The 21,856-nt window shown below is 55.4% G+C and overlaps 3 protein-coding genes across 3 annotated transcripts; 1 reads left to right on the plus strand and 2 right to left on the minus strand.

Moving 5' to 3' along the window:
- Positions 1 to 2,375: 2,375 nt before the first annotated feature.
- NCLIV_003220 (putative vacuolar ATP synthase subunit h) lies at positions 2,376 to 8,640 on the plus strand (the record flags this gene model as incomplete). Its single annotated transcript, XM_003879822.1, has 11 exons — positions 2,376 to 2,537; positions 2,904 to 3,044; positions 3,802 to 3,901; positions 4,396 to 4,537; positions 4,825 to 4,961; positions 5,439 to 5,484; positions 5,642 to 5,804; positions 6,580 to 6,666; positions 7,153 to 7,318; positions 7,845 to 8,004; positions 8,499 to 8,640. The coding sequence occupies 11 exons, from the start codon at positions 2,376 to 2,378 to the stop codon at positions 8,638 to 8,640; spliced, it is 1,446 nt and encodes a 481-aa protein (XP_003879871.1).
- Positions 8,641 to 9,915: 1,275 nt separating this feature from the next.
- On the minus strand, positions 9,916 to 16,522 carry NCLIV_003230 (putative DNA/RNA non-specific endonuclease domain-containing protein; the record flags this gene model as incomplete). Its single annotated transcript, XM_003879823.1, has 6 exons — positions 9,916 to 10,593; positions 11,500 to 11,989; positions 12,573 to 13,163; positions 13,828 to 13,951; positions 14,729 to 15,542; positions 16,445 to 16,522. The coding sequence occupies 6 exons, from the start codon at positions 16,520 to 16,522 to the stop codon at positions 9,916 to 9,918; spliced, it is 2,775 nt and encodes a 924-aa protein (XP_003879872.1).
- Positions 16,523 to 19,038: 2,516 nt separating this feature from the next.
- Positions 19,039 to 20,748, minus strand: NCLIV_003240 (putative phosphatase; the record flags this gene model as incomplete). Its single annotated transcript, XM_003879824.1, has 2 exons — positions 19,039 to 19,133; positions 19,650 to 20,748. The coding sequence occupies 2 exons, from the start codon at positions 20,746 to 20,748 to the stop codon at positions 19,039 to 19,041; spliced, it is 1,194 nt and encodes a 397-aa protein (XP_003879873.1).
- Positions 20,749 to 21,856: the final 1,108 nt, after the last annotated feature.

The raw sequence follows: 21,856 nt of genomic DNA on the forward strand, positions 1-21,856 counted from the left end.
TCCGGGGGAAAGGCAGGAGAACGCGGGCCAGCAGGGGGAAACAGAGTGAAACCGAGCGTAGATTTTCCTTCTAGAGGCGGGATGAGGAACGCAGAAGCCAGGAGAGACAGAGAACTGCACACCAGCGAACAGAAGAGGCACCAGGCGCAGATCGACCTCGATTTTCGTCTTAACTGCTTCTCTGAGAGCTGGAAAAGTGCCGAGACAGAGGCCGCACCGCTCCAAACGCGACGGAGCCTGGAGACGAAACAGGAGACAGTGAAGAGAGACGCGGCGGAAGACAAGAGAAAGGCCGACGAGGTGCACAGGAGAAGAGTGGACAGCCAGAGCGGCAAGGAGAGGGGAAGAAAGAGGAGAGGGCCGCGAGCAGAGACAGGAAAGGAGGAAGAGGCGTTGCGAGTCATCAGCACTCGTGCCGAGAGACACTCTACGGCGAAGAGTGTGGAGATGTCTTCTCGAGTGTCGAGTCTGGGTCTGCTGAGCCGCGAGAGACGAAAACCGCTGAGAGTCTCTAAACGTCGTCTCTTCCAGGGAAACCGATCGAAACCACGCCGACGTCGACCGTCTGCGACTCGTCCATACTCCTTCTCTCCCCGAGGCGGAGGGGCAGAGATTGAGGGCAAGGGACACAGTGGAGAGAAGTCTGAGAGGGAAACGTCCTTACTCTCTCAGCCGGTCTTTCGAACGGGGAGGCGCTCGAACGGCCTCGAGAGGCTACGTGGAGAGTAGACAGCAGAGGCGGCTCGGTTCGTCCTCAGCCACCTTGCTGCACAGCTCCACTCGGAACCGCACAGAGAAAGGCACGACGCGCCGCGGGGCAAGGCCCGAGCAAAAAGAAGGGGAGACAGGGAGGGAGAGAGAAGCACAAGTTGAACTGAGGAAGCACCGAGATATGGCGTCGATTTTCGAACACACACGCCCGTTGAGCGAGTGAAGGTTTGGTGGTTCGCTCCCCTTTTTCTTTCCGAGGCTTTTTCTGCAAGGGTGTTCTCCGCTAAACCCTTTTTCACGCTTCCGAAACCCGAGTCCCGCGTCACAGCATTCGCGGTCACAGTGGGCGACACACACCGGATTTCTCCTTTTTTTTGCGCTGCTTCCTTGGCCACTCTTGCGCCAGAGAATCGCGCTTTTTCACGAGACTCAGGGATTTCCGCACACGGGGCCTGCCCCTGAGTCGCCGGAAGAGTTGGCCTTCGCCCTCTCACCCGAGAAAAGCGAGAAACGCTTGTCTTCAAAGTTTCAGCGGCCGGTGCGTGTACATACACACGCTTTGCCAGCGCGAGAAGCCTTTGCGAGACACAGAAAAAGCTTCAGCTGAAGAGGAACGGACGGTCGACACACACAAAGCCGCAGCGAGGCGGTGAGAGGAAAGGGGACAAAAGGAAAACGAGAGAGAACGAGAAACGGAAATCCAGAGAGACGCGACGGGGGCTGTGCCGCAGGAGCGGGAGAGCCCAGTCCCATTCCGCCCTCCTTTTTGTGTATATGCCGGCAGACGGGGCAGCGCTGGGGGAGCGCTGCGAGTTTTCTCTCGGCTGCGTCGTCTTCGCGGTTGCGAGAGTTTCCAGTTGTTTGTTCGTTCTTCCCGAAACACCTTTTTCAGTTGGGCTCTCCCGAGAAAAAGCGCGAGAAAAGCGACGGTAGACTCCACGAGCAAGGCTGCTTTTTTCTCGCCGGATTGCTGCCAAGGTTTCGGGCCTCGCGCAAATTGCGCATTTGCCTTGCTGCGGCGAAACACGCGAGAAAGGCCGACTGGAAGCCAAAGCTCGAGAAACCTTTCTCTTTTTCCACTTTCCTCAGGACGAGAAAGGCGAGCACGCCTCGGTGTCGAGAGGGAGAAGGACGAGAGAGAGATGGAAAAGAAGGCTGGAAAATCCGTCTCTCTCTAACTTGCGTGGCCAGAGGGCCGGAAAGAGAGAGAGAGAGGCGAATCTTTAAACTTTTTGTGGAGAGAAAGAAGTCACGGTGGTATTTGGTGGAAACGAGAAGCGGGAACAGCGAGAGGCTCTCTTTCTTGCTCCGGGATTCTTCGCGACACTTCCCGTCTCTTTTTTCCTCTCCTCAGAGAGTGTTCTCTTCTCGCTTGTTCTGCTCTTCCTCTCTCGCCTGCTTCTCGGCGCTTCTCTCTCCTCGTCCTCTCTGCCTTCGGATATTCGTGCAGTGTTCGGCCTTGCCGTCGAGAAGTGAATTCTTCGTTTTGAACACCGACAAGCAAAGAGACAAAGGGTGCCTTAGAGAGAGAGGAGGCGACAAGCGCATCTCCCTCTTCGGCCTTTTCCTTTGGCGCGTTCGTTGGCTTGCCTTCCGTCTCCCTCACGCACCGTTCGCTTTCTGTGCGTCAGCTCTCCCTGTCTTTACTGAGATTTTTCGGCAACATGAAGATGGACAAAGGCGGCCAGGCGGCCTCGGCGGATGTGAAAGACGCCGGGAAAAAAGCGCCTCCCGCGATGGGCAGCGGATACTACTCGGATCACGTGGACCAGAATGAGCAAGTTCGCCTTCTCAACAGACTCGCCAACGCCGAGGGAAGTTCGCAGGTAGGCGGAAGAGAGACAGAGATCCGGAAAGAGAACGCGAGCGAGATCAAGAAACAGAGAAGGAAAAGAAGATAAAAGAGAAAGGAGGGGGAGAGAGAGGAAGGAGAGGAAAGGCGGGTGACGCCATGCGACGGGTTTTTATTGAGACCGCGCCTTCGTCTTGGGAGATTCCCGAATGTTGACGAGGTAGCATTGCAGCGGAGGACAGAGAGAGCAAGAGACCGAGAGAAAAGCGGAACTTGACTGCGTCGGTTTTGGGTCTTCTCCTGAGTCGCGCCCCGCAGTGCTTTCTCCGCGTTTTTTCCGTCTCTCCGAAACAGCTCGGCGCTGGCAGCCGCGTCACGATCCTGCGCTGTGTCTTTCCAGGTGAAACAAGACGCAGTTTTGGCGAATGCGCCAGAGTGGAAGACGCTGGAGAAGGCGGGCGTTCTGCCCGCTGGCCTCTCGGTTGTCTTGTCGAAAATCAGTCCTCTGTGTCTCGACGAATTCTCGGAAATGCTCGCGGCTGTAAGTTCTCTCGCCGAGTCTTCTCCCCTCATTCACCTGTCGGTCGATACGCCGTTTCCCATCCATCTGCGCACTCTCGCGGCGCTGGGCTCGGGCGACTCCTACAGAAATCCATGTTCCTAAAGACACATAAATATGTGCATATCAAGACATATAGGTGTATGCACCCCTGACAGTGCATAATCTTTCGTCTACGTAAACATGTACACATCTACATGTATAAAATACAAAAGTGTCCACACATGATAAATAAATACATGAATGCATGTACATACATGCAGGGGGGTGGCTCTCGCGAGACGTTGAAAGATTTGTTGCACGGATAGACAGTCCTTCTTTTCCATGCATCTCTATAGATACGGAAGCATATCTACATGCATACATACATGCATACATGTATACATGCATACATACATAATATATATATATATATATATATATATATATTATACATATATGGTGTATGGATATTGAGACGGGCAGACCAGAGAGATAGATTAATATAGGCGTTGTGGAAGAGTGTATTGACGTCGTGTCGTTATTCCTTTGCATATGCGCCTGTGTGCTGTTGAGGAGTTCTGTACAACTCGCTTACTTTTCGTTTTTCTTTCCGTTTCTCTTCTCGTTTTTTGCCGTAAGCTCGACGGCGTCTCCCCTGTCTCCTCTTGTGGTCCCCTGACAAGTCCCCGAGAAACTCGCCTCCTTTTCTCCCAGGGTGGCCCTGCGTCTCGTTTGTTGCCTTTCACTCTTCTTTCAGGATCCGGACCTCGTTCGTTCCCTCATCGGCCTCGTTCGCCTCGAGGGAGATTTGCATACGGTTCAGTACGTCTTGACAGTCCTCTGCGAAGTCGTTCGAGGTGAGACTCGCCCAGCTCTTCTCGGCAGAATGAAAGGTTCCTTTGTCCGCAACTGAGACTCCCTCTCGAGGGACGTGCTCAACAATCTAGGGTCCGTACATGTAAAGGGATCCTTACATCTACGTATACATTTATATACATTTATATGTACATATACATTTATATATAGTTATAGATATATATATATATATATATGGAGTGGCTCTATCCTGTTGGTCTTTCCGGGGGTGACAGGTTTTCTGCTTGGTTTTGGGTGAACGTTTCGGCGAGAGGGGAGCGATAGGGTTCTCCAGTCTCCACAGAAACGCCGAGTTGCCTTCCCATCTCTCTCCTCTTCCTTTGTTCGTTCGCAAAGACGTTGGTGAACATCTCTCTCCAACCTCGCGACCTCCCGCGTCCCGCCGCGTTCCTCTCTGCCTGCACGGCGTGTCTCTGACTGTCTCTCTAGCGGTCTCTCTTTCTGTGTTTGCATCGCCTCTCGGCTCGATTCGCAGACGATAGCAGCAAGTACGAGGCGCTGTGTTCAGCTGCGGCTGATGGCGAGGTGTTTGAGGCGTTTCGACAGCTTCTGGAAGTGCCCAACCTCGATGCCTATACAGCCGATAGAGCGGCCTTTCTCCTCTCAGGTCTCATGTGGTGAGAGCAGACACAGAAGCCGGGGGCGGCACCCGTGAGGCGGGAAGCAGAGGAAGTGGGAGATTCTCTTCCCTGTTGCTTACTTGCGCGTTCGTCGCTTCTTTTCGGTGCGTGAAAAGACAGCCGGCTCGTTCACCCTTTCTCTCCTGTTCTTTTTTTCTTCGGGGGCGCGGCGCTGAACGTCCTGGCCGAGTTTTCAGTGCGCGGAAACGTTCTCTGGGCTGCGTGTTCCGCGCCTGTATGCGCCGCGTCTCCTGGTCCGTCTCTCGGTTCGTTCCTGGTTGCAGCCGAGCCCGTTCAGGTTCCTTCACGGACACTCAAGTGGAATATCTGATTCAAGGTCTTCTCCACGGTCGGGCAGCGAACAAGTTCCTCCTCAGCGAAGCCGGCCGCCTCGATGCCTTCGTCAATCTCCTCAAAATCGGTGAGCTTGGCGTCAAAGGCAACCGAAACCAGTCACAAAGACGCGGCAGCAAACTGCGAATCGCACGCACCTGCCGATATATGTAATATTTGTATTGTGTCTGTTTGGGTTTATAGCAGGTAGGTGTAAGTGGGGGACGTTCGGCAAGCGGTGAGCAAGAGGAAGGTTTGCGGTCGGCGGTTGGTGTGTCTCAGAACAGGCATGGCGTGGTGCATGCAGGTGTCGTGAGGCAGCCCTCAAGAGGGCGGCGAGCGCATGCAGAGAGCAACAGGAGCCCAACGTACTCAGATTTACCGCGAACATGGCCAGAGAGGCAGGGCGGAGAGGAAGCGGAAAGCGGCGCGGGGCACACAGGCAGGATCGACGAGAAACGAGGGCGAAAAACGACCCTACAGGAGCAGACGATCGAGAGGCAGGCGATCGAGAGGCTAACGTGTCTCTGGGTTTTGTGTTTTGCCTGTCTCTCGCTCTTTGCAGATCGCTACCGTCCGATGATTTGGGCCAGTCGCGGCTTTCCTGAGCTGTAAGGAGTCTCGCCCCTCGGCTTTTTTTGTCGTTAGTCGGGCTTGTCGTCGCTTTGGCGATGTCTCTCGATCGCGCCTTCCGGGCAAAAAGGCGCTTCCCCGCGCACTCGTGACTCTCCTCTCTTCCGCAGTGCTTCTCCCTGCGTTCTCTTGCAGAGTGCTGAAGAATCTGTCGCTGACGCTTCCCGCCAGCGTTCTATACAAGGCGATGTTCTGCGTCTGGCTGCTCACTTTCCACGACACGTTTTTGCCCCAGCTGAACGAGAAGGGAATCGTTCTCGCCGTGTGTGTGGTATTGAAGGAGTCGCGCGTGGAGAAGGTGAGAGTTTTACCATAACGCGTCACACGAGGGATTCGAACGGTCGCTGCAGTCCGTTAGCCGCTTGTCGGCGCGGGATACTTGAGTTAGGTCATGTGGTGAAGAGTGAAACTGTGTCTCCGTTCCAGCGCATTGAGATTCGTTGCGGTTGTGGACGCGAAGGGCCGCGCACGACCGAGCGGAATGCGCGGACTGTAAAATTACAGCAATGCGTTGCCAGCGAAGCTGTGTAGCCTTTCTGCGCTTCGACGCACCACGGCTGTCGAAATATGTCGTACAACGGGACTTGTATGTAGTTCGGGGAGATTTCGAGCAAAGAGCAAAGAAGCCTCGGAAATGCGGGCACAAGCAGTCGCCCAGAAGCACAGACCCAGAGGGGCGAGTTGGTGCATGCATGCATGCGAGAGAAACGCGCAAAAAACTGAAGATGTGCACTGAAGACAGAGAGGGAGAAGAAGCGCAAGGAGAGAGGACGTGAAGAGCAGAGCGAGAGGAAACGAAGCAGAAATGAAAACGCTAGATTGTTAAGCGTTTTGGGTGTCGGGCTGCGTCTGGGTGGGTGGACTCGCCAGTGTGAAGCGTCGGTTGTGGTCAAGTCTTGAAACAGACGGGAATTTGAAGAAAGGCTTTTGTCTCTCGCGTGGAGCACAGGCTCGGTTCTCTGGGTTTGCGCGTGTTGAAGCGCGTGCAAAAACACACACGTTTACAAGAAACGCTCCTACACACGTTTTTTCAAGTCTGTCTTGAATTTCCTTCAACTTTCCATCTTTGGCAGGTGATTCGTGTCGGTCTGGGCGTGCTCCACAACTTGCTCAAGTGTGACGCCTCGGTAGAAACGATCATTGAGCAAAACGTCGCACAGGTGAGAGACACTCGTAACGTGATACGAAAGGCGAAAAAGGGAGGAAAGGATTCCGTTTCGAAGCGCGCTTCCAAGTTGTGCGGTCGGGAGGAGAGAGGAAAGGTGTGCGGTGAGGTGAACGAATCGCTTTTGATAACGACAACCGGTGAAAGCGCTGTGGATTTCGATAAACGAAGCTACAAACGAGCCGCACAAAATGGCACAAGACACAAGCTTTCTCTTCCTTCACATGTCGCCTGTGAATGACGGGGGGGTATTGGGGTGTCTTCGTTTCTTCGAAATCAACATGTGCTCCACTCCGACTCATGCCTCGTGTAGAAGCGTAAAACACGTACTGGCGCGCATGTGCATGCATACATCGCACACTGCCTAGAGAATTCGCATTTATCTTTACCTTTATATAAATATATATATACATATATATATGTATATATACATATTTATATGCATATGCATGCACGACGATGGGTGTGCGCGTCGGCTCAGGTGCTGGCTCTCTTGGAGTTTGAGAAGTGGCGGGATGGAGACATGTACGACGACATCAGAATCGCGGCCTCGCATCTGGAACAGAAAACTCGACAGTTCAACAATTTCGATCGCTACTGCCACGAGCTCGACAAAGGCAAACTCACGTGGTCTGTCATTCACTCAGGTACGCGCAACTTTCGGGTTTTTGTCTAGGCGCACATGCATGGATATACAATGCATATACGTGTGAAATACGCAGACAATATGTGTACATGTATAGCGTGTATATCTAGGCGCGTAAACGTACAAGTGAGGCGCTTCGAAGCGAACGTGAAGACCGCTATAATACTGAAATCCAGCACTTTTTTTAGCTGTCTTCAGCAGTCCAGTGGGTGTACCCGAGTGGATGTCTTCATATTCATTCCTATATGTAATGCATATATACAGGTGTGTAGAAAAAAGGATTGTCATATCTAGCTGCATGCACACAGATATTATTTATATATATATATATATATATATATATATATATTGATTTGAACGATTTGGATGTAGATGCTCTTCTGTGGAGGTTGCGGTCGCGGCTCGTTTTCTTTGTTTCGCGTGAATGAGCCGGATGTGAGTTTTTGCGTCGCACACTCTCACGCGTTCCGTGTCTCCGCTTGGAGAGCGCGATAGGTTTCCGGGAAGGAAGTCGCTTTTTTCTTCAGAAAAATTCTGGAGAGAGAACGTCATGGCTTTCGAGAACGACGAGTTCCGAGCAGTCAAGAAGCTGGTGAAACTTCTCGACACATCAACTGACAAAACCACCCTCGCCGTCGCGTGCTACGACCTCGGCGAGTTCGCCCGGCTCCACCCCGCAGGAAAAAAGTAAAAACGTTCAAAAAATCAAATTCCATATATATATGTACACAATATGTATACAATATATGAAGATATATACCTGTGCATATATATGTATATGTGTGTATTTACTGTGTATATCAGGGGTTTGCGTCTTTTTTTCCATAGTGCTTTGTTGATGGCGGGGTGTAGCAAGGGGGAGAAACGGGAAGCACTTTGTCCAGTTGTGTGTGTGTGTGTGTGTGTGTCACATCCGTATCCGAGATGTTTTGTCTCCTTTCAAGGAACTGGAAAAGAAATCAAAGGAGTGGAATTCGCTCATCTCATGAAAAGAGGCAAATGCAGGCTCTACCGGTCACCTGCATATATAGATATACTTACACGTAGTAGACATGTGTGTGTATGTTGGTGTTCGTAGAGATATTTGGACGCCGGGACAGTGGGAGTGTAGTTTTGTAACTTTGTCAGTTTTGGATTTTTAATTGCGTTTTTGTCTGTGCCGGTGTCTTTTGGGGTTTCAGAGTTTGTCAGCAGCTGAAGGTGAAAGACCGCGTGATGTTGATGATCAGCGACAAGGACCGTGAAGTCGCGGGCGAGGCGCTTCTCTGCATTCAGAAGTTGATGCTGAACAACTGGCAAGACGTGGCAGAACTCAAGAAATAAACGCTGCGGAAGTGGGCAAAGAAAAAAGGCGCCGACTGTCTACGCCGACAGAGAGCGGTGTCTAGACAGAACAGGTTTCAAGAGAACGCACAGAAGAGCTCGGCGGCAGACGCGAGGATAGAGCCGCGAAGAGAAGGATGAAGCAGCGAAGCAGTCGTCGCCTTTTTCCCCTGTGCGGCGTGGCAGTCGTCTTGCGCTTCCGGCGATTTTTGTCAATTAGTGCAGTTTTTCGCGCCGTCCCGTGATGTGTCATTGGGGCTCATGCCGGCGCCGGTGACTCAGAGACTCTCGGCAGCGAGAGACGCTCTCGCTGAGAAATGAGACTCGCAAGAGGCTTTTTTGTACCTCCAAAGTAAAACGAAAAAGAACCATCGCCAACCCGTAGATACACTGTTCGCGAGAAGGAAACGCGCGCTGCCTCCGCGGGTATCCGCTCCCGCGAACACCCAAAGAAAGAGAAAAGGGTGAGCGAAGAGAGATGAGACACAGCAGAGATAAGAGAAACTTCTGAAGAGAGAGAGAAGAGACAGCAAGGAGAGACGAGGGAGAGAAGACAGAACAGAGAGATAAGGAACAGGTACGGGAGAAAAAAGGACGGGGAGAAGAGACAAAACGAAAACCCGCACGCGCAGAGGCAGGCGAGGAATGCGCTGGACGGATCGCCGCTTGCGCCGCGAGGTGCGTCACAGAGAGCGGAGAAACGCCTCAAGGAAGGAAAGCTGGTTGTGTCCTCTCGGCTTTCTCTCAGACGAGAACAGAGGCGAGAAAGGTGTCGTCCACGAAAACGTTCTCACTTGTTCGCACGTCAACCTGTCGCCGTCGCACACGTAAATCCAAGAGAGCGTGGCCAGTCGGATCGACTCTCTGGCGCACCGAAGAAGGGCGGCGTTTCCAAGCGCGTTTTTTCAACGTCCGTGCGTCATCTTTTCGACTCGTGTTCTGAGGAACACAGGCGCCGTGGCGAGGCCGCCGCAGGATCCGAAACGCTCGAAACACACGTGTTTTGGTATCGGCGTCGATGGAAGGGGATTGGAAGGAGCGTCAACGCCGCCTTGCTGCTTTCGATTCGCCTACCGGTCTGCGTCTCTGCCGCCTCAAAACGCGAGAGGGTACTTCTTGCCCTCTACCTCTCTCCGTCGCTCCACTCTGACGTGCGCTCGGTTTCGTCCTTTTTTTCTCGCCTCCTCATCTTTTTTCCCCCTCGGCTCTGCACGATTTCTGAGCTGGAGGGCGTCGCCTCAGGTGCTGCGTTCGCCCGTGTCGAGAGTTTCCTGTTTAGGTTTTTCCTGTCGTTTCGTGCTCGCCAGTGCGTTCAGAGCCTTCTTGTTCGGACCGCTTCTCCGCTCCAGTCAGGCGAGGCGGCGCCGAAGTCGATCGCGACGACGCACCAAGCATATCAAACGCGCCTGGAGCGCAGAAGCTGAACGTCGGCGGGTGCGTTCTCTCTGAGTTTTGCGCGTTTCGCCCGCGCTGCACGGTCAGCCCGTCGGCCTGCGTCTCCCGCCGTGTCGACCGCATAGCCCTTCTGGCTTCTCTCTCGCGCAGAGGCACAGCGGCGGCGTCGAAGTCCCCGCCATCCCGCGAGGGTCTCTTCTCGCCCGCGGTGCCTGTCGGAGTCCATTCGCGGGTTCTGCAGAGATCGATCGCGAGAAGGAAACGAGACGTCTCTTCTCGCTCGCGTCTGCGACGACGCCTCTCGGCCGAGGGAAACGGAGACGCCTGTCGCTCACCGAGCTTCCCACGGCCAGATCGCAGGCCGAACGCGGCCTCTTCCTGCTGACTGCTCGGCGAGATCTTCTCTCCCGCCTCTCGTCCGGCGGGGGTGGCCCTCGCCTGGTCCCTCGAGAGGAACAGAGACGAAAATCCGCGAGTCGTCTCCGCGCCGGAAACGCTTCCCGCGTCTCCGGACGCCTGGGTCTGCTCGCACTTCTCGCGAGCGTAGGTCACCACACCCTGCATGCAGGCGCCCGACAGTCGAGAGAGCGGAGTGCGTTCAGACACAGGCGCTGGCGGTTGTGCGAGTGGGGGGGGGGGGGGGGGATGCAACGGGGGCGCCACGGGCGGGACGCGTGTCGCGCACAGAAACCGCAGGAAGGAAGCAAAAGGGTGGCGCGTAAGGCGGTCGATGGAGCAACGAAACGAGAGAGCCGGAAAAGCGGCAAGGAAGATAACAGAAAGGGCCCACAAAACGCGCCTCAACGGAGAGACAGCGCGGGCTCAGCGAGAAAAACGCATGCGGCGAGATACTTTAGACAACGAGGAAGCTCGGCGAGGTGAGGTGGAAGAAGGTCCGTGGAAACACCACAGAAACAAGCGAGGAAGAGAGTCGGAGCGCGACGGCGAGATGTGCAGATGGAGAGATGTGAAAGAGCTCCCAGAGAAGAGACAAACAGGGCGGGTGTTTTGTGTGGGAGCACAGATCTGCGAGGGAGCAAAGAAGTCGCGTGGACGCTGCCGAAGCGGGGTTTTCCGAGGTCTTTGGAAGCGAAAGCGTTTCAAAGACGAAACCCTCAGACACACTGCATGCCCGTCACAGTGCCGCCTCCGTCGCACCTCGTGGTTCGGGCTCCGTCGATGGTCCAGCTGCGGCCGCATTTTAGAAAGCCCGCGTCTGGGGGCCCTCTACACAGCCGGTGCGCTTCTCTTTCTGTTTTCCCTTCTTCTCCCACTTCTTTTTGTGCACGCCCGAGACGCCTGCTGCCTGCTGACGGTTTCGCCGGTGTGTGGCTGAAGTGTTTGTGGAGCGTGGGTGCCGGCCCTTTTCCTGTTCGGGCCTCTCGCTTCGGCTTCCTCGTCTTGCGCGTTCAACAGAACCGAGTTGCGCGAAAGCAACCGTTGCGTTGCTCTTTTCCGGCCTACCTGGAAATCGAGCCCGCTGATCCACTCGACGAACTGCAGAGGCACGCGGAAAGCTCGCATGTCTGACACTCTGTCGACTTTCTTGTTGGGGACGACGAAGGCTCCCAAGACAACCTCGGGGAGGCGCGACGTCCCCTGCGATGTTCGTCGCGGACCAGCGCCCAGAACAATTTTGAAAAGATGCGTCGGCACAGGAACCAAGTGCGCGCCGATCACTTCGTGCTCCACGTGCAAGGGAGGCACCGTCTTTCCAGAAGAAGCGGAAGAGGGCGGGGGCGTTTGACTGGTGTGTTGCTCGCGAACGGCCTCGCGGCACGCGCGGAAACTCCATTCGAGTCCATCGGTCTCCGGCGGGGAGATCGAGGAAGACGAGTGGAGGGGAGACGAAGCAGAAGAAAACTCGAACGCTTGGAGGGAAGCCGGCGAAGCCGCCGACCCCGTGAGCGCCTCAACGGAGACAGGAAGGACATCTGGAGCGGAGGCGTAGGGCCTGAAAGGAGACAGGGCGCACGAGTCCACAAAAAAGACAGCCCTTCTCGGCCGCATTCAAAATGCTCGTAGCCAAGACGGCGAAAGGCCCTATGTTCCAACCTGCTGCATTTTCCCCTACTCGACTGCGTCGGGACAAAAACGCATCTGCCTCGACTTTTCTGCGTGTGTTTGCAGTCGCCTGAGCCTCACAGAAATACATCATGAAGTTACACTGCGCGACCTATATATATATATATATATATATACATACATATATATATATATATATATATATGCATTTATACTTCTATGCGGATATGCGCACAAGCATATATATATATATATATATATATATATATATATTTGTGTGTAGGAAGATGAGCGTACATAAATGTATTCCTCCGGGGGCAGCGCGCTCTTTCCGTCTCTTCCCTGTGTGTGGCGTCCAGGAAGACGGTGTCAGCGTAATCTTTTGGTCCTTCCCCCGAGCACAGTTTTCAGGTCGCACGTGGTGTTTATGCGGGAGCAGAGGGGTTTTTTCTTCCGCGGCCAGACGCGATTGGTCAAACGTGGACGCTCGGCCTGTGTGTATGCGATCTCACTTGAGGCACGCAAATGTCCGGAAGGCGGTCGTCCTGGGTTCTTCCTTCGCTTCGCTCTCTCCACGACTCTGCGACAGACCCGAGAACGATGCGGACCGCCGCCCCCAAGCTCCCCGCCGTTTTCTGGCCTCTGCGCCAGGAGTCTCGCCGTCTGCATGCAAAAGGCGAGTTGGTGCACTTCCCTCTTCTCCGCTCCTCTCGCTGTCTCCGCCTCCGTCCCCCGGGGCGTCTTCGCGCCTGAGCGCGTCGCCCGCTGCCGCGAGGTTCGCGCGGTCGACTTGCCCGCCTCGCTCCGACACAGCGACTCGCGCGCCGCTCGAAAAGAAATTTTCCCTCGAGGCCTCGTCCTTCTCGCGGAGCGGTGAGGGATCCGACCCCTCGCCCGCTCCCTTAGAAGGCGCAAAGGGGGAAGAAGAAGACGGAGAAGAAGAGGATAGACTGCGAGGAGGGGAAGTGTACTTTTGAGCACGAGGGACAGAGACAAGGGGTGCACGAGACACGAGGTCGTGTGGGATCCACAGAGGGCCGGAGACGACGTAAACTTCTTCGTACAGGCGTGCGAGTGATTTCGTTAGCACCTCCAACTTGAACCTGTGCATGCAATTGTGGAAAAAGAGAAATACCAGAACAGAGACAAATTGATGGGGGGGAAGGTCCGCTGAAACACGGGACAAATGCGTGCGTTTATCTTCCACGATTTCTCCACTTAATCCTGTCATAGGGATGGCATCCGCTTCCATTGTTCAGAGAAATCACACTGCGCAAGCACGTGTCGCGATACAAAAATATGCATGCATATGGGTGGAGGAATGCCATTCAAGTAAGCACGGAAATATATATATATATATATGTGAATTTACACATGCAGGAATATCTCTGCAAAGATGCATGCACATGCACGACTAGCAAATCGTCGTTGTCTGGAGATCCTTGTTCGCTTCCTCTCTTGCTGCGAGCTTTTCCCCCATCGCTCCGACTCCCCAGCAGGCGTTTCGAGCCGTTGAGGAACAAACCGTTCTCTCCTGTGTTTATCCCATTCTTCCGTGTACGCAGAAACGTTCATGCGTATACAGGCATTCATAGATACCTATGTGGATTTGCATGCGACTGTAGATCGACACACATTTTCATCGTGTACCCCTGCACACGTCGCTGTATATATACATATATACATATATATATATATATATATACATATATATATATATATATAATTTGATGGTTTTTGCGGGGGGGTCGTCAGTCTTTTCCTTACCATGCGCCAGCGTTGACAGCTTGGTTTTGAGGAATGATGTTTGCACCGAGCGAGAAGGTGCTCTGGAGCGCCTCGAGACTGTCCTTGTGTAGAGCGACAGCCGCTAAGTGTCCCTTGCTGTATCCTGTCAAGCAAATCGGGAATTCAACAGATGCGTTTCCATTCGCTTCGAACCCTGCAAAACGCCTCTGAGACTCCGCATCGATTCAAAGGAATCGGAGGACAGGGACAGGCTCAGTGGCGATCCACGAATCAGCTGGAGTCTAAGCGAGATCGGCGAGGAAACGGTGTCAAAGCGTTGCATGCAATGAGCGTTAAAATGCTGCGTGGTCCTCTCTACTTCATTTGCGCTCGATTAGAGTCCTATTCTCAAACCAGGGCGAAGTGTCTCATAAGCTACACCCCCGGCCACGTGCAAAATCGTACATATACAAATATAGGCATGTAGGTGTAGATGTGTATATCTGCATGCAAGAATCTGCAAAGGCCACCCAAGAGGCAGACATACACGAAGGCGCGCCTGTAGGCTAGCGCACACGTGGAAGTGCCTCCACCCCAGTCGCGCATGCACGGTCAGCTGCGGCGAGCTAGGCGTAGACACGTGCCGGAGTCACGAGATGCGCTGTTCCCAGCGAGACTGGAAAGATGCGCAAAATCGAGCGGCAGAGATATACGGAGGTGGGCCGCGTCAGAAGCATGTACCGGAGGCAAGAATGAGAAGAAGGGGAGAAGCAAAGGCCGAGGCACAAGCGTCGACGGCTGAGAGAGATGGACGTGTGTCAAACGAGAGAATCAGACGAGCCGCAATGCAACGGGTGGCGGAGGTGAATCGACACGAAATGCCGCGCATTCCTATTCGAGGATGCCAACCGGACGCACTGAGAGATCGGGAGTCGCCTACCCGATCGTAGATAGTCGCTATTGTCCGCGCTCCACAGCTTGTCGATTCGGGGATCTTGTGTGAAGTTGAGAGCCCGTCTGTCGACGCCTCCCGTCGTTTTGAGACCCTTTTGAGGCGTTTTCGAATATAAGCCGCGTCTCCCGAGCCGGTGGCCTTCCTCGTCGCTTCCTTCGCTCTCACTGGGGTTCTCCTCGTCGGACCCTGTGGAAAGGCCCTCTGTGCGCCTCTCATGCTCCGCGTCTGGCTCGGCCTGTCTCTCTGGGTCTCTCGCCGCAGGTGCGCGCCTCGGCTCCGCTCCCGTGGCCTTTCCTGTCGCCGCGCCCTGAAGCTCTCGACTCGCATCAGAGAATGTCTCTCTGTCCCCGGTCCCGTCTCCTATCTCCTCGCTGTCCGCCTCCTCGGAGCGGAGATCGCCGCCCAAGCGCTCCGCGACGAACAGCGGCTGTCGATGAGCAGTGGAGACGAGAGACACGAACGCGGGGGAGTACAGCAGGCGCTCCGTCGACGGCAAGAGAGCGGAAGGGTAGTGCGACCGCGGGTCAGTTGCAGTTGCTCCATGCCCATTGGGTGCTTTTAGAGACGCCTCCACGGCAGATAGACCGCGAAGAGACACCAGACCCTCCTGCTCGCCTTCCTCGTGGTCGCCCTCCTCCTCCTCGCGGAAACTTGCGTCGCTCCAGCCGAGCGAAGGGAACCGCGTCTGCCGGCCAGGCGCGTGTCTTGTGGCTAGCCAAGCGGCTGCAACGCCTGAGAGGACCCCGAGCGAGAAGGCAGCTAGCGTCCGGCGAGCCCCCGAGGTCTTTGGGGTTGGCGCCTGTTGTCCGCAAGACGCGCGTGTGCAGACCGGGCGACGAGGCGCAGGCGAGGAGAAACACGAAGACTGTCGATGTGCGTTCCCTGGCGAAGACAGGCGGGATGTAAAGAGAGGATTGAATTGCCGTATCACGAAACGCTCGCGCCAGCAGTGAAGTGTATGCGAAGAAGCAAGCACGAAAGGTGGAAAGCGTGGGCAAGAAGGCCCAAACCCGCGAAGCTTGCGCGGTGTTTTGAAGGATCTCTCCAGCGAGGGAGAGCTCCACAAGCGGCTCTTCATGGTCGAGCGTCTCGGCGAAACCAGCGAGGCGCCACACACACGAGACCAGAGGGGAATCCCGTGGAGGTCTGAGGATCCCTTTTGTCCGGAACCGAGAAGAAAAACGAGGGACGCGAAAACGCGGGAGGGACGCGAAGTCCGCGCGTCGTGCATGCAGCCGAGACACCCCTTCACTGCTGGCGGCGATCCGCGTCTCTCGAACTTCTCCAAGAATACTACAGAGCAGATGTGCATATGGGCTTTTGTGTGAATACAGTTTCCAGTGTGAGTTTTTTACGCAGAAAATCCAGCGTTCATTCCCATGTTTCTACGCAAAGACACAAATTGACGTCTACATTGATGTGCACATAGGGTATAGATGTGCGGGGAGACCTCTTGTTTTAAAGAGCCGAAGAAACACATGTACGGCACGGAGACTGAAGAACACAGAGAGGAAGGGTATACCAGCTGTGTGTGGCTTCTCTCTGGACATGCACACACATCTGTGTCCATTCATATGTGTGTGAAGAGGTTACATCTGGGGAGATTTGGTGAGGCCAGAACGCGACAGGCGCTTTTCTCCGCACTCCCAGAAGCGCAGGCACAGTCAGAGTCTGAAACGGTCGCGATTTGTGTCAGCTCACAGGAACAAGATTTGCGGTCACCAACCGTTTTCGAGCCTCGCGCGCGCCGAGTTGTGCGTGAGGCTCGCTGCTGCGCATGCGCGATTTTCAGCGGGGCCTTTTAAAGAGCGTCTCTCCATCCTTTTCAAACGGGAGCGTTGCCTTGCCTAGAAAACTCTTAGAGCCTTCCAGGGGAAAAGGCATGGCGGTGCTTTTTTCGGGACAGTCTTCGAGGCCTGAACTCGTGTTGTCATCTTGCATGCAGGCGACTCGTCGTCGTCGCTCATCGCCAGCGCCAAAAGACGGGACCCATGTGCATCCTCACAAAACTGCAAGTAGGTGTAAAGGTACATGTGCATATGAAAAAAAGGCGACATCCGCGTACGTGAACCCCTTTTTGGATGTATCTAGGTCGAGCGTTGTTGAGGCGTAGCGGGATTTACAGGAAGGAGGAAAATGTGTGGAAGTTCCCGGTGAGCAGCTATGTGTGTCGCGGGCGGCCTTCCGCGGTTGCCGGCTGGGCACGCGTTCTGCTGTCTCCAAGAGGATGTCTTGGCGTGCGAAGACCAGCGCAGTGGGGACGTTTTCGGCTCAAGAAAGGCGCCTCTTTGGGGCTGTGTCCCTCGCGGGAAAAGCGGAGCGCGGCGCGAAAGTGCGCAAGTTTCTCGGAAGCCCGAACATCGACTTGCCGCTGTGGTAACTGTGAAGCGTCGAAAACGCCTTCCCAGACGCATGCACTTCCGTTGTGCTTGCCTTGATCCACCCATGCTTTTCGACGTCAAATTCTATCTGCGTAAGGCCTCTGGGGCGCAGCGAAGAGAGGCGCTTTTCTCGGTGTGCATGGTTTTGCTCGCCCCCGACGCACCGCAATCCCCTGTCCACAAAAATCAAATCGCACTGCGACCTCAAATGCCTGCGCTTGGTGTCGGCGCGTCTACACAACCGCCTGTAACAAAGGAGGTTTCCAGACCACCGAAACGCACAGAGCGAGGAGGCGCGTGCCGACTGCTCCGTGCTCACGATAAAGACCAATCCGCCCTGCTGACCGGGGCCTCGGTGTACGAAAGTTCACACGCACATAAAGTGTCCTACGGTCAATGGCGTTGGCCGGAGACAGTCTCTCCACTCGTCCGTCTTGACTTCCTTCGGTGTGCATATACAAATATATACATCTATGTGTTGCCGATATAGAAAGGTATACAGACACACACACACACACACACACAGCACCTTCCGAGGCCGTGCTTCGTTCTTCAGCTTGCGTGTCTGACGTCACATTCCCCGACACACACAGCGCGTCTGCACTGGGCAGCAACTGTGGCTACAGAATGTTTTACGTCCGTTTCATTAACTTTGTCACGAGAAGTTCCTGCTGAACAAGTATTTTCCTCGTGGCCCCCGTGTTGGGTGCGGCCTTGGCGGCTGCCGGCGCAGGCGTACACTCCCGCTCGTTCAGGCGCGAAAAAAACAGGGTTCAGGTTCTTCCTAGAACCCGCCCCTTCTCCGTTTCGCGTCTGAAGTGCGTTCGCGCGCGTCCTGCACATGTCTACCGTTCGTTTTCTTTCGTGCTTTAGTGTGTACGTGGGGCCGCGCATGCACCAGGCCTGGCGAGTTTCGTCCCTTTCGCGTGCTGTAGGAATCGCGTCCACCACGAGCTCCCCAATATCTGGTGATGCGGGTCTGAATGTCCCAGTGAGTTACGCGCGCCAGTGGCTCTACGTGCGCATATTCAGAAGAGGTGGAGCCACGGCGGTCGACACAGACCGCGAGATAAATCTCAAAAAAAGTACGACACCCTCGCGCGGCAACGTCTGCAGCGCGTTTTCTGGAGGCGCGTGAAGACGAGGTCAGAGCGCGGCCCCTGGCAACGGAATTTGCGTGGAAAAGCAGTGGCAAAACAAGACTTCCTCTGCAGTCTGATTCCTCAGGGATTAGCTTTCGGGACTGTCTCGCGCACGAGAAACGCTGCGATCATACCAATTTCCGTTCGTTTCCTCATAGTTCCTCGCACAGGACCAGCCTACACGCATGCGCCTCGAGTGCCCCGCTAAAGACCCGACAGCCACCGCGAGGAAAAGACCGAGTTCAGCCACGCATGGACGCCGTCGCATACAAGTTCACGCCACAGTGTGTGTTCAGCCGGCACAAAAGGCTCGTGTCTACTGCATCCGCTTCGGGGAAAACAGGCACTCCCTCGCCCACCTCTCTACTCAGCACGGCATGATACACGCAAATCGATGCGATGCGCAAACCATCGAACCAGGTGTAAGCACACAGCTGCATGACACATACATACACACGTCGATAGGGTCTTCTGCCTATCACCTACCCACACGGCCGTGGAGATCTGTGGAATCACACGCAATGTATATGCACCACACACGAGTATAGTCATATCCATACAGTGCTGTGTACGTACACGGCACCTGGCGAGTTGGTGGTCTCGGAAAAGAAAAGTGGGACCGCTCGTGTACGCCTGCACGGCGGGATCTTTCCTTCTCGTGTCCGCCGAAAGTTCCAAGCTTCGAGCGCCTTCGGGAATTCCCCATCTCGCGACTCTTTCGCAATCGCGTTCGCCGTGTCAGACAGAGTGTCCGCTCCCTGCGCACCTCTCTTCACATGAGTTTGCACCCGCCTCCGCAGCATTTCTTGTAGTGGCTGCGACGCTTGTAACCCTTCAAGAACTGCAGCTGGCGCCGGTTGATCGCCCCTGCAAAAACAGGAAAATGCGATGTGTCTAACGTGGGCTGTCTCCGTCTCGGAAGTGAAGGGGAAAACCCGGAAAAACACCGCGCTCTCAGGAAATTCCGGAACCGCGTTGACTCCCAGCATGTCCTCTGGAAAATGACGTCTCCGCACCGAGTTCAAACACACGCTGCTGGACTCTCGCTTTCTTCTACGGACGCGTTTTCGTGCACGCGCCCAGAACGAGAAGAGGCAGCTTCGTCCACTCGCATAAAAACGCGGAGAGACACGAGACAATTCCGTGCCCCGCCTCCACTGCATCGAGAAACGTAGAACTCCACCGCGCGCGAGTTGTAGGGTCCCCGTCCTTCCACGTGTTTGTCTTCGATCCCAAGGCCACTCTCGTGCATGCAACCAACACGCATGCATCGACGCCACGCGCAGCAAACACGCATAAATACAGACACATATATATATATATATATGTAGACAGGTTTTGAAGGAGAGAGAAGTGGAGCGTTTTATTCTCACGAGGACTCACCCTTTCGTCTTTCTCGGATGAACATGATGGCGTCCATGGGATCCATGCCTTTTTCGATGAGGGCGATGGCGACAAGGACTGGAGCGCGTCCGAGGCCGGCTACGCAGTGGACGGCGATGGCTCCCTTCTGCTGCGAGACGGAGTTGCACAGCGTGAGCCAGTCGTCGATGACGTCGTCCGGAGGCGCCTCGCCGTCGGGGAAGATCATTTCGTGCGGGCGAATCCCCGACGCCAGCACGGTCTTGTCGTCATACGTTCGTTCGCAGGTGCACACCAGATCGGTGACCTCGTAGGCGCGCATCTCCTCAATGTACGCCGGCAGGTTCTCCTGGCTCGGTGCGTCGAAAATCAAGAACTTTTGTCGGCCAGCCTCAATGCGGGTCGGCGTGTTCATCACCGTCGGCGCCATCGTTTTGCTGAGACTCGAAGACGAAGAACCGACTTTGTGCAGAGGAGGCTGCTTCGCCCCCGGCCGCTTGTCGCTCGACTGACTCCCCGAGTGGCTGCGGCGCGCTGTCCCGACAGGCGAAACGGTCGCAACCGTAGTGCATGGGCTTCCCGACACTCGATCCCCGCGAACTGCTTCGCCCTTGCCTCTCTTCGCCCGCAGACCTGTTTGGTCTTCCCGGACTTCACGAACTTCCCCTCGAACTTCGCGTTCCTCTTCGTTGCTTCTCCGCCGTGCAGTCCCGACTGGACGCGCTGGAGACGCTCCGTCCTTCCCAGTCGACTCGCCACTCAGCGTGCGACCGACTTTCTCGTGGCTCTCGCAGCTGCGTGTGCTGCACTCGCTGCCGGCCCCGTTGCTCCGGGGGCTCAGAGACGCGCCTTCGCCGTCCGGCCGCTTCCGGTCCACCTCGCGTTTCCTTGCGTGGCTGCTCTCGCGGGTTGGCCGCAGAGGCTCCACGCTGGGCTTCTCGCTGCGCGTGCGGCGCTCGCAGTCGACAAGGCTACCCCCTCGCGTGCGTTCCGGGTTGTTCGTGCTGAGACAGGCCTCGCTCTTCCCCATGTGCGAGACGGAAGACCGACGCACGCGACTGGCTCTGCGCTCTCGGATGCTACGAGATTCGAGACCAGACAGGCCATGCGATGCGTTCATCTTTCTAGCCAGGGAGTGAGAATCAGATCCTGATGGTCCAGGCCCGAAACGCAACAGCGTGCTCTAAGGCCCCTGCGTCTCCGACACAGACAGGCGCCGCCTCACGATAGTCAAGAACAGAAACACCGTCCAGATCTCGCGCACGCGTGGAGACGCCAACACACACGCACCGACGAGCTGGCCGCGGGAAAGAGGACCTCTCTTGCGCGTGCTCGGCAAAGACCGCGAACGCCAGAAAACGCGCAAGAGAATGCCAAAATCCACAAACGCTGGTGCCTTTCGCAAGGGACACCTCACGATCTCGCAATCCGGCCGAATTCTCGCGTCGCTCCGCGCAACCAAAAACGCATGCACATATATCTAGGGACGTATGGCGTATGTATATGGATGCAAAGAGGAAGGCGCACGGCGACGTGTTAGCCCCGTTCTGACGAACAGCTCTCGAAAGGTTTCGAAGCGGAGAGGGAAGACACACTCCGAGCTGGAGGACTCGAGGCTCCGACGGCCTGAAAAGCAAATCGCAAACATGTTTCCAAGCCTCAGGGGCGTCGAGAGAGGGAAAACAGCAGCTGGTTCGAAACGAAACGCTTTCCTCAGACAGACTACACCTACCTACGTCTCTACACACCAATCCATCCGTATATAGCATAGAGGTGTACATATGGATGCGTGCGCCCGTCGAAATCTGAGTTGCGCTCTTTCGTCTCTTGCTCTTGCGACGTACGTTTTTCGGGCGTCACTCGAAACCGGGAAAGCAGCCCGGGGCACTCGCGTTGTGTCCGGTTATGGGTCCACGCCTTCGTCCCTCTTCACGCATCCCGAATTGGTTCGCGACAGCTTCTGTTCCACTGTGTTGACCACAGCTTCGCCTTTCGGTTGGTCTCGGCGGACCCGCAAAATTTCGCTGGGCCCTCGATCCACGGAACGAAGTCGAACAACGCACACCTCACGCGCGCATGACACGCGCTTCCGCCGACAGACGCACGCTGGAGCAAAAGACATGCGCGAGGCGCTTCAGTCTTGCTGCCGAGAAAGAATCTGCCCCGTCTCGATCCGCGGTTCCGAAGCCGAAAGGTGAGCTCCCCCTATCACCGAACCCACGCACACA

Source organism: Neospora caninum, chromosome Ib (genome assembly GCF_000208865.1).
Source record: "Neospora caninum Liverpool complete genome, chromosome Ib".
In the NCBI taxonomy this organism is placed as follows: domain Eukaryota; phylum Apicomplexa; class Conoidasida; order Eucoccidiorida; family Sarcocystidae; genus Neospora; species Neospora caninum.